The 11999-nt window shown below is 42.2% G+C and overlaps 1 protein-coding gene across 2 annotated transcripts in view; it reads right to left on the minus strand.

Moving 5' to 3' along the window:
• The window catches only part of EXOC2 (exocyst complex component 2), a 156064-nt gene that overhangs the window by 85019 nt on the left and 59046 nt on the right, over positions 1-11999 (minus strand). For both annotated transcript variants that reach the window (XM_059937762.1, XM_059937763.1), the window contains exons 8-10: positions 4092-4237; positions 3876-3957; positions 3037-3139 (exon numbers count right to left, since the gene is read on the minus strand). In XM_059937762.1, coding sequence (XP_059793745.1) covers positions 3037-3139; positions 3876-3957; positions 4092-4237 — 331 coding nt within the window. The remainder of the gene's footprint in view (positions 1-3036; positions 3140-3875; positions 3958-4091; positions 4238-11999) is intronic.

Here is an 11999-nt window from a genome sequence, read left to right on the forward strand (position 1 = left end):
ATTTCTGCCAAATATTATTCAAAACTCGGCCCTCATGAAATATATAAATATAACAAGTTAAATCCAATTAAATCAACTTCAAAAGCTGGACTTATTGTCTTAAAATAACTCATAAACCCTAAGCTGTCTGTTGTCTTGGGGTTAAAAGTTCTGTTCAAGAATAAATTTTAATTAATGGTGACAAGCTATGACCTCTAAACACGCAGGGACACACCTGGGCTTCTCTCCCCAGCTTCTGCAGTACTGAGTATTTCCTTACTCAGTCTTCTCAATTAGCAGCTAATTAGAGGAGAAACAAGTTAGTGACAAATAAAACACTGAGAAGAAACCTGACATCACATTCGGGAACGACCCACCTCCCCTGACCTCCATGGGCTAACGGGGAAGAATGGTTTCCGAGGACAGCGGGGTGTCCCGTGCGGGCTCCTCTCCTACCCGAGCCATGACCCTTTATTTACAGGGGCCAGGAGGCTGTCTGTGCCGAGAGTCTGGCACATCAATTAACAGCATCCCCGGGAGGATCTAACAGGTGACGTTCAGCAAAGCCTTCAAAACCCAATCTGAGTCTTCCCCTCACACAGGCTTTCCTCTTCTATCCTCTGGAATGTAAATATGACAAATAGTACATTGTGTCATTTCTTTCCCCAAACCGTGTGCTTCCACCCTTCCTGCCGGAGAGGAACTGTCTGTCGGAGGTGTCCTCAGACAGGTTTGTTTTGCCCAGAGACTCCTGCTGCACCTCCTCCTGACGCTGGCACTCAACAGCAACCTCAGATCGGCAGCAGCAGAAAACACAGCACCGTCCCTGTCGGAGGGCGGCTTCCCTCCCTCTCTGTGCACACCACCAGCAGCACACAGAGGGGCCGTCACAAGGCTCGCTCTCGAGCAGCACAGCAAGATCAACGTGCCTTTCTGCTCAGCATCTTCTCAGATTATGTCTTTTCAGTATGCTGGCGAGGTCCTCCCAAAATTTAATAATAATCCTCTTTCTATCATCTTACTAATGGGTATTACATAAGAGTTTTATAAAGAAAGATAAATTTGTTGTCTCAGAAACTCTGCAGTGTCTCAGTGCAAAAGCACAACTTGTGCTAGGCTTTTCCTTGGTTAAATGACTTAATCCAATGAGCTTCCTCTTTTCTTTTAGTATGTAGTTTCATTTCAAAGATCTTGGCTTAGCATATGATACAGGTTATTGCTATTTCTTTTAAATACGTGTTATCTGAGAACACTTTTTAAAAAGACTTCTTTAGAAGGCAGAAGGTAAGGAGTGTTAATTATGATGAGCATAGGCTCAAAATTTTTAAATTTAAGAATTAAAGTCTTTAGCCATACTCGAGCATGATTTTTAACAATTACCAAGGACAGAACCACACTGGCATGGAAGAAGTATGTGGTACTTGGCTTGTTGCTTGAGCTACTAGCCTCACCAGAGTAAGGAGAGTGAAAAGCATCAGGATGCCTTTCGGTAGGTACAGCAGTGAACAACAGCACAACAACACAGGGGTAATCTGACTCGCTCATTCCCTGCGCAACTTGGTTACATGAGAGCTAAGAGGTGGAGTTTTGCTGATGATAAAGTCGAGAGTCTCCACCCCCACTTGGTGCTCAAAGGACTGCGCACCATAGATTCCAAAGTCCAACAGATATTTGGCCTGGCTGTGATTTTGTTTTTGCTATTCATTAATAATGAAACCCTTAATTTAAGAAGGATGATAAAATTGCTCAGTATCTTCTCAAAGTATCAAAAATAAAATAATGATTAAAAAATAAGTAAATGACTTGACATTCTCAGTGACATTCTTGTTCTTTTCCCTTTAAAATGACAGGGAATAAAACATTAAATAGGCCATTTAAAAGAATCTTTTTTAACACCCACCATCTTTTAAATGGTATCCAGGTTAACCAGTCACAGGAGCTGTACATGAGTAATCTACATAAATGGAAATTCGCTACACAAAGAAATCCTGCACTCAATAAGGTTTAACGTATTACTATCAGCAAATGAAAAAGAATAAATGTAAACAGGTAAATAGACACAAAGCCCGATTAGTGAAGCAACACGGCAGAACACAGACAAGATGCTAACCAGCTATGTTTCCTACATGAGAGATTAACCTTCCTAGAACTCTGTTACTTTACACGTTAAAAAAAAAAAAAAAAAAAAAGCGGTTGGATAACTAACATGCAGTTTATTTGCAGCATTAGATTTCTATGATTCTACAGGCCAGAAAAACCTCCCAAATGCATTCTTTCCTCTGGGGGCACTTAGAGAAAAGCAAAGACAGGCTGTGAAGCCAGACAGACGGGAGGCCTGTGGCGGTGCGTGCTGAGCAGCGACCGCCCTGAGTCCCAGGTCCTCACCTGCGCGCCAGGTGTGATGCAGACGCCGCATGGCGGCTGTGAGGCACAGTGAGGCTCAGACACAGCTGCGCAGGCTTGTTTGGGGGGGGGGGTTGCAGTCAGCAGTTCCAGCGCCCCTGCGCCTGCTGAAGCCCCTCCCTCTCGGGCAACATGGTTCCCTCTATGCTGTGGTGTCCATGGCTTTTGCTGTTACTGCTGTCTTTTTCACATAAGCCCTCCCACTTCCTTTTCAAGACTGAAAGCTTTCAGAATTTTCTCTGCTGCTGAGCCCTGGCCACTCTCGGGGCACCAGAGACTCTCCCGCCTGTGGGACAGTGCCACCCTCTAAGCCAGTCAGGGAGTCCCCACCTGCGGGGGCCCACAGGGAGCCGCCTGCAACCCCGGGCTGGGGAAGATGCTGTGGACGGGAGGAGAGGTGCAATGAGGCTACTTTTCCTTTCTCCAAACCGGCAGGATTTCCTTGCCTTTAAAGAGTGAGTGCTCCCAAATTTTTGAGTACACAAAAGAATTTTGGTGTCCTACACTAGGTATCCCTAAATTTCTGCTACTTGTGTTCCCTTTTACCGTTTCGTCAATCTCCCAATTTCCCCCAAATCAGCTTTAAGAGTTACATGATGTATGCAGCACTATCCAGACACATGTGATTTGTCAAAATTCTTGCAGAAGGTTTACCTTATATAACGTTTTTGGTCATGTAAGGTCGATGGTGTCTCAAGCAACTTATCCAGAAGTAATTCTCTTAAAGCTTCAATCCGTGTTTCTACTTCAGCATAATCTGTTTAAAAAGGAAAGAATTACACAATTTACAGAATGAAAATTTAAAATCCAATTACAGAAAGCAGAACAGTGGCTGCCTTGGGGTAGAGGGGCGACTGAGAAGAGGCAAGAGGGAAATTTCTGGAGTGATGAAAACGTTCTCTCCAGGGTGTGGGTTCCATGGGCTTGTGTATTTGTCAAACTCACTGAGCTGCAACATGTAAGCCTGTGCATATCACTGCATGTAAATTTACCACAATAAAAATAAAATTATTTACAAATTTAATCAAGCCCTGTGATATTTCTCCCAGTTAATAAGCATGACCATAAGGCATTTTAGGCTTTTCTTATTTTCTGTAACTCTAGCCTTAGAGATAATTTCAAAAGTTGTTTAGTTTACTTTAAAGTAGGGTTAGAATTCATAAATATATTGGTCTTTCTGAAGAGGGAAGATTAAAACGTAGATTTCCGTTTCTGTAAAATATCTATAATTGATTCTTTCCAGTAGAAAAGACTTTAAATAGCAACATGATTAACAAGCAGCAAAGAATGTCCAAGACTAACCTATCCTACAGTTTTCACTCCATCTTAGTAAGAAAAGCCATCGTGTTTCTTCTGAAGTAACTGTCTTACACTTGAGAAAGGGCACCATATAAACAAAAACTAAAACGAATGTAACATTCTTTGCAGACTACATTCCACATTCTTCCTGTAAAAGCAAAGTAGAAAATCTAAAAGTAATAAACAAATCTTACATTTCTTGAAAACTTGCACCTCCGTTTTCCCAAAAAGTGACTTGGCCTTTTCATAATCATTAATAACCACATCATAATCACCCTTTAAAATAAAGAAACATTTTGGAGACTGTCAGTAAAGTTTAATGAAGACATTTGGTTAAGATAAAAAACATCTTAACAACTCTTTAAAATTTATGACATCTATGACCATAGGTACATAAATATGCACTCTACCTTTTGGATATTCCTTTCAATATTTAGAGGAAGGTTGAAAAGAAACTTAAATCGCTGGAGCACATTGAGTGCATTTCTAGTGGAATCTGCCTTGTCCTTACGACCTAAGACTTCTTGAAATAATGTGTCCGCAGTGTTACTTGCTCCTATTTTAAAAGGACAAAAAGAAACTTAGATAAAAACTAATTTTAATCAGAAAATGTGTCACTGGACCAAAGAAATAAAATGTTAGACTGCTATTGCACTTAATATTAAAACTCAGTAGACTTTTCTAAAAGTCAGCTATATTGGAGTTTTTTTTACGGTTTGCTAAAATACAATTTCCTTTTTGCCTGTGAAGTCTTTTCATATGTGTATACCAATTAATGGCATCCAATTAAGAATAACCATACTTACCGGGCCCAAACAAATTGTCTAATGTGAATCTACGTTTATTTTAGCTTCTTTTAAGGTTTACAGCATTATGGACCCTTAGGTTACTTCATTAATTCAGACAACAGGTTAAAACCCACACATATACACGCGTGCACACACAAGTACGCTAGTTAAATTCTCTGGATTCAATATCTACATATCCATAGTAATAAAAAAAAAAATGGAAAAAATTTTTCAGAAAAGTTGTTCAAAAGAAATACTTTAGACCTAATCCTACTTCTACATAAAATTATCTAGCAGGCACAAAAAATGATATAAGCAATTTAAAATGTCAAACTTTAACACACCACTATTAATGAATATTTCTTAAATCAGCTTAATATTTCTTAAAATGATACACAAACTGGACATTCTATATATATGTATTTTTTTTTACCTTAAAGACCTCAAACTCCATGAATCACTGTAATGAAAGAGTTTCTTTATCTAAAACAAAATTTACTGTGTACAAAAATAGTTAAGCTTTTTCAACTTGTGAATTATTTTTAATTAGTCACAAGAAAAGGGGAGAAAAAGGATAAACTTTTTTTGGCTGTCTGACCACTGCTCATAAAAAGTTTCTACATTATCTGGTCTAGTGACTATACTTTAAGCAAAGATGAAAAAAACGACCTCAGTCTCGCTGGGTGGCTGGCGCGCCGCATTCTCTGGTCCACACTGTGGGTGGCCTGAGTGTGTTAAAAGTCATCTTTGTAACATAATTGTTTTATCTAAATAATGTTTAAATTCTGTTGAAATTTTAAAGGCCTGGTATAAAAACTTTGTTTTGTCAGGACAGCTATTTTCACCACCCGCTATTTAATGTAGAATACTAAATTTCTACTCTGAGAAAAAAAATATATTCCCTTCTTGCCACCAAACCATATAATATAATGATGACTAAATGAATATTAGAAATGTGATTAAGATTAAAAGTATTTTTCTTGGAAGAAAATTAATATTAAGCACTTGTTTATCATTTAGAAATAAACTTCACGAATTGAGGCTTCATGAATGAATTAGATACATGAATGGGGACTGAATATTTTTAAAGGTTGATTACTTATGTGTGCGCTGTGGATGTTAAATCCCCAAGCACTTTCTCTACAATGAAGGAGTACAAAATATCAAAATTAGATTTTTTTTTTCATCTTATTTTAAAGACAATTAAAAAATACAAACTAATAATTTCAAACTCCCCTAAAAAGTATAACAAGCACAGGTAAAAAATCTGCTTAAAATTAAATAAAATATAAATATTTAATACAGAAAAACTTATAGGCAGAAATTATAAACTATAAAATTAAAATTTAGTTTAGTTACACAGAAATGTATACATATAGAGAATTCTAATTTATGTACAAATTTTAAGTCATGAAATTACGATTTTAATTTATAGACAATTTCTGTCCATAAATTATTCTGTTGCGAACTTTACTGCATTCACAGTAAAATTTTGGGAGTTCATAGCTCTGATAACTGGATGATTACATACAGTCAGAAAATAAACGAAAGCAGGGAAACCGAGATTTGCGCAAGCAGATAAAAATCAGCAGCAGCTCACCAGCCGCGGCTGAGAGGAGAAGGGCACGCTGGCTCCAGGAACGGAGGCAGGCCTGCCCTGGAGGCCACCTGCACCAGCCCACGAGCAGCCCCGGGCAAGTGCAGGCTGAAGGCTGACCCCTTCCCCCCGCAGGGACACTGCATCATGGTCTCGGGGATGGATGCCCCTGAACTGACAGCAATGACACTGGCCTCAGCTGGGCTGGCAGGGCAGTGATGTTCTCCTCAGCATGAGACAGGGAGATGCGATGGACCCGGAGGGCTCCACGCCACGTGCAGTCACAGGAAGACAGACCCTGAGTGGCTCCACTTACACGTGGAGCCTGAAAAGCCGAGCTCTTGGAAGCAGGCCGGGCTGGGGCCACGGGGAGATGGATGCGCTCTGAGGATGATGCACGGCATCGGAAGCAGAGCTAACAGTGCTGTACTGTAGCCTGAAAGTGGCTTCAAGAGGAAACCTCAGACATTCTCACCACAAACAAATGGAATTACGTGTGGCGACAGCGCTGGCGGCGGGGGGCGGGGGGGCGCGGGGGGGCGAACACACGGCATCACAGACAGGTATCCAACCATCACACTGCGCACCTTAAACTTGCACAATGTCCCGTGTCAACTATATCTCAACAGAGCTGGAGAATAAGATGGGAAGAGAAGCCACTGCAGCACTGCCCACTGACCAATCAAACTCACACCTGCCCTCAAAGATGGACAAACACTGTAACTGTGCCCGGAACCCGTCATCCACAAAAGCTAGTCGTGTAATTCTGATGGCGCCTGGTCATTTCAAGCATGTTTATTAAAGTAAACACGAAGCTCTCTCTGGCCCCTTTTCACGGCACTGGCACCCAGCACAGAGGACGGTACGGGTGATGTATAACCTGCGTCTCTGCTTGATGGGAGCTGGGGTGGGGGGGGATGGGAGGAGGGTTCCCCCTACACACCCACGACACAATTTACCCCAGGAACAATAAAGCTGAATGAAATTTAAGGTAACTTTTCAACGTATACTTAAATTCATAGCAAAACCAGGACACAAAGAGACTGAACAACCTGCTGTGTGTCTCGTTTCTCTTAACAGACTCCAGAAAACGGCCAGACAGGCAGCTGTCTGACATTACAGGGCGACCTTACATGGACAAGGTCACACTACCTGAGTCACCTAGCGCTCGTTCCCAGCCAGGCCTGGCGCCGGGGTCCCACAACCGCTCTCGCATCACCGGTGCACATTTCTGCCGGCTTCTCCTCTGGTCTCTACCCAGCTCCCTCGGGTGCGTTCTCTGGACAGATGGCAGAATGTTTTTCTAAAAGTTCGCCATGTGACTTCCTTATTTAAAATCCTCCCACGGCTCACCAGTAGTCTCAGGATAAAGACAAATTCCACAGCGCCACACAGAGAGCTTGTCACGAGCAGACCCCTCGACCCGGCAGCCTCAGCCCTCACGTCTGCACCCCAGGGTACTCGGTCCTGCTTCATGGCCCACAGCCATCTCCCCTGAGGTCAGCACCTTCCTCCTCGTGCGGCCTGCCCCGCCCGGGATGCACCTGGGCCCACTTAGTGCCCACCGGCCAATGTCGGCCTGCCTGGCCTGCCCCCTCCTCTCCCGAGGCTCGGAGCCCTCCCCCGTCCTCTCTCCATCCACTTTTCCATCAGGTGCCCCTTGTGGGGCTCCGGGACCCCTACCAGCAGAGCACTGTCACACCACAATTTAATCCCCTCCCTATCTGGACCTACTTTGCACTGGATTATAAACTCTCAGAATTAAAGCGCAAGTTTCATCCTCCTGTCCCTGGAATATAAATAAGAGCGCTCAATAAACGCTTACAGGGCAAGTACCAGAAACCAGCCTCAGAATCAGTGCCCAGGACGCTGTTCCCTGAGGGAGGGACAGCACAGGGCCCATGTGCAGGACCACGTCAGTGATCGGGCAGCTGAACCGAGCACAGCAAGCAACCCTAATGATGCGAAAACGACGCTTGTTCTGTGACTTAAAAAATTTTTCCTGAAGCATTAAAAACTTGCTTACTGTTGGTTATACATCAATAAGAAAATGAAAAATCAGTAAACCTAATTTTTATTTAGTACACTATAAAACATTAGAAACACTGAAAATTCAAGTGTTTAATTTCTTCGTAAAAAATATCATCAAGATAGCCTGCCTCTTCTTGTCATAAAGTTTACAGCACGTATCAAGCATCTTTTCTGTGCTCTGACAAACAATCACGCTCGTTTCCAAGTCTGTCTGCTGTACTTCCAGCTTCACGGGTCAGCTGTGAGCGCTCCGTCGGCCTCACTCCCTCTGGGACAGCCTTACCCCCTCGTCACACCTTCCTGGCTTCGGTGGGGAAGTCCACCCTCACTGAGCTCCTCGGGGCTCCCAGTGCCAGTGTCCACACTCCACCACAGCCACTTCTACAACCCAAGTCGTGCTGGATTTGAATTCCACTCACACTGTCACCACTTTCCCTTTTCTGATGCACTTTCATTTCTGTGGGCCAACTTCCCCTTCTGAGTCTCCATGTCTGTGAAATGTCTGCAAGTTTCTCTCTGGGAGACGAGGAGGCTGCACACGGGCACACTCTGCTGTCTGAGCAGGGCCTGGCAAGCGTATGCAGTGGGTCCCCCCGACTCTGCAGGAAGAGCAGCTGGGCATCTGTTACTGGTGAACATTCAGTGGACCGCAGAGATAGCAACCAGGTGTGTACCTGATGCAACGTGGCAAGCATACTGGTCACTGAAACCCACGCATCCCAAACCAGCAAGGCAGTCTGTAGTTTAAAGCGCAGGCTCAGAGCCAGATGCGTAGACACAAATCCCAGCTCTGCCACTTACTGCTGATGTGACTTTAGGTAACACGTTCAATCCTTCTGAGCCTCAGTTTTTCGTCAATAAAATGGAGGTTACAGCACAAGCCTCCCAGGGTTACCGCGGGGGCTGAGCATCTGTGGACTGTGGGAGCAAGCCCTGACGCCAGTGAGGGGCACAGAGGTCTAGCTGTCCCGGCTCTGGCGACGCACACCTAGACCGCACGGTCCATCCCTGCACCTGCCTGCCTAGCCCAGCCGCACCAGCCACACGGGGCTACTTCGACTTAAAGCCAAATTATTAAGATTGAATAAAAATTAAATTCCTCAGCAATACTAGTTCCATTTTAAGTGCTCAAGAGCTACATTTCCATCATGGCAGAAGTTCTGTTGGACGGCGCTGTTCTATGCTCTTGGAATAGGTAACAACACAGAGTGAGATATGTGGATTTGATAGAAATTAACAGTCTTCACTTCATCACTGGCTTGAAATCAAGAAGGAATTATTAAATACCAAGGCAAATATGAGAAACATGTATCAGTGAAAACAAAAAAGAATTTCAATGAAAGGCTTCAACATTGATAAATTCTGAACAAAAGGGACTGAATTTCTTAGTCAACATCACCCTTTAGAAACTTAAAGTGAAAAAGGTTGCCCAAATTTAAAAAACTTTCATTTAAAATAACTCAGGGAAAATGCACGTTAGTATGTAATTATACACAAGATTAAAGCATTAATATAATCTAAGCAGACGTAGAGAATGGACTTGAGGACACGGGGAGGGGGAAGGGGAAGCTGGGACGAAGTGAGAGAGTGGCATGGACATATATACACTACCAAACGTAAAATAGATAGCTACTGGGAAGCAGCTGCATACAGCACAGGGAGATGAGCTCGGTGCTTTGAGACCACCTAGAGGGGTGGGATAGGGAGGGTGGGAGGGAGACGCAAGAGGGAGGGGATATGGGGATATATGTGTACGTATAGCTGATTCACTTTGTTTTACAGCAGAAACTAACACAACACTGTAAAGCAATTATACTCCAATAAAGATGCTAATAAATAAATAAAAGGAGAAATAGAAATTCGAAAAAAAGAAAAAATATATAATCTAAGCAAACCAGACTACATTTGCACTCCTGCATAATTTCTGTTTCAGTTCCCCGGTGGTACAGCTCCTGAAGACCGGTGAATCGGTGATCCGGGCACGCCGTCGGGGCAGGGGACCTGCTTGTTGGGTGGCAGCCACACCCCTCCCAGCTCCATACTCAATGCTGGACCCAGCACGGCACTTGACACAACCAGTCTTACAAATGTTGGCCAAGCTGACCTAGACTAACACGACTTACCCTAAGACAGCAAACATCAACGTCCGGTTGACATAAAAATGTTTCTAGGAAAAATGGATTGTTACAAAGGAATATAATCTACAGCAAATTTTTATCCCAGAAAGTCCTGAGTCTCAAAGAAGTGACATTCACGTTAAGCCAACTTTACCCAAAAAAGAGCAAATTTCAGTAGAAAGTTAAAAGGACACATTTCTAGAAAAAGTTTGTGCTTATAAAGGAACAGAAGTAAAACCACTTCCCTTACAAATTTTATACCACAAGTCCCAAAGGAGAATTACCTAAACTACTGAAAAGAAAAAAATTACGTTAACATACTATGCCAGGCCTCACCCATGAAACAGATCGTGATTTTTTCCAAACCTGAGCCAATATCCATTTTCTTCTACTGATACAATGAGATACTTACTAAGCCAGATTGTTCTCACAAGCCACCTTTTAAAAGTTACTGACATAATCTTTTTTTTAAACAGATATCATGGTTTGATGGCAACTTCTCCAGGGAAAATAACGTCCCTAAACAGAAAATATCCATCCAAGACCTTAAAATGTCTATGTTAATATAGAAATAGCTTTAGTAAATGCTTATTTGGGCTGAATTCAGAATATATCCATTTGAACAAAGCTGGTGACTTGGTTCTCAGACGAGAACAAGGAACGAGGTAAAATCTCAAGGCCAAATGGTGATGATGATGATAATAATACCAACAACCAGAGACAAAAAAATTTCAAGTGCTGTCAAACTCATAAAGTTTGGGATGAAATCCAAGTACTCAAATTCTACTACCAAGGAAAGCCTATATCAAATTAAAGCTTCTTTCTAGGAAACACTTTTATTATCAGAGCTATCCCCAGGTTTACAAATAGATATTTACAAAAAAGCTCAGAAACTTTTGCCGATGGGACTAAATTAAGCTGGACGTGCAAAACTGACTTGCTATCACAGTCCTGCATTCATAGAATCACTAAAGAGCTGATGCCGGGGTTCTTAAATGTTTCGGTTATTCTCGACCCTACCCTACTTCCTGGAGAAATCATATGCTATATGTGCTTATACTTGAAAACGAGGACAGTCCCCTGGGCATTACTGCTCCTTGTCAAATATTTTTACTACATACGTGGAAGAGAATAATTTACTTTTAAGCCACTAATATTATAACAGGGATTGATTTATCTGATGAGTTTCTTCTAAATCAGTAGGATAAGTAGCTGGAAGTACAGATGTCAGAAAAAAGAAGGGGAGGTGGACAGGGCCTCCAACTGCATGTATCAGTTTCTCTTGGCCTACCATTCTTACAAAATGTCTCACAGTTAGAAACACTCAAATATGCAGCTGCCTTAAAGTTGTTTTGGAAAAAGACAAGGCACAAATAAATAGACAGCAGCTCGGTATCTGTCACTCTAGTAGCTGATGTTATTTGCATTGATGCTGGCACATACTTGAAGATGCTTTTTCAGGTTTTGGTCAATGACAATCTTGGTTACTGCTGCGGCACTTTTCTATCTTTGATGATGCTATTTATATCCTGGCCCTCTTTATGGCAGCAAATTTTACTTTTTAAGAAGTACACTGGCTTGCTTTCAAATGATGAGTTCTCATAAATAAAATGCAAACAGAAAGAGAACATTCATTTTCAATGTTGTTATTCCCCTTTATGTTCATTAAATCACTACTATTTAGAAATAAATACTAAAATACAACTTACTGCCTTGTTCTGTGAAACCAGGTCCAAGAACTGTATCAAAGCTCGTTATGAAGTCCATAAATAGTTTTGGGTAGTA

Source organism: Balaenoptera ricei, chromosome 11 (genome assembly GCF_028023285.1).
Source record: "Balaenoptera ricei isolate mBalRic1 chromosome 11, mBalRic1.hap2, whole genome shotgun sequence".
Lineage (NCBI taxonomy): Eukaryota > Metazoa > Chordata > Mammalia > Artiodactyla > Balaenopteridae > Balaenoptera > Balaenoptera ricei.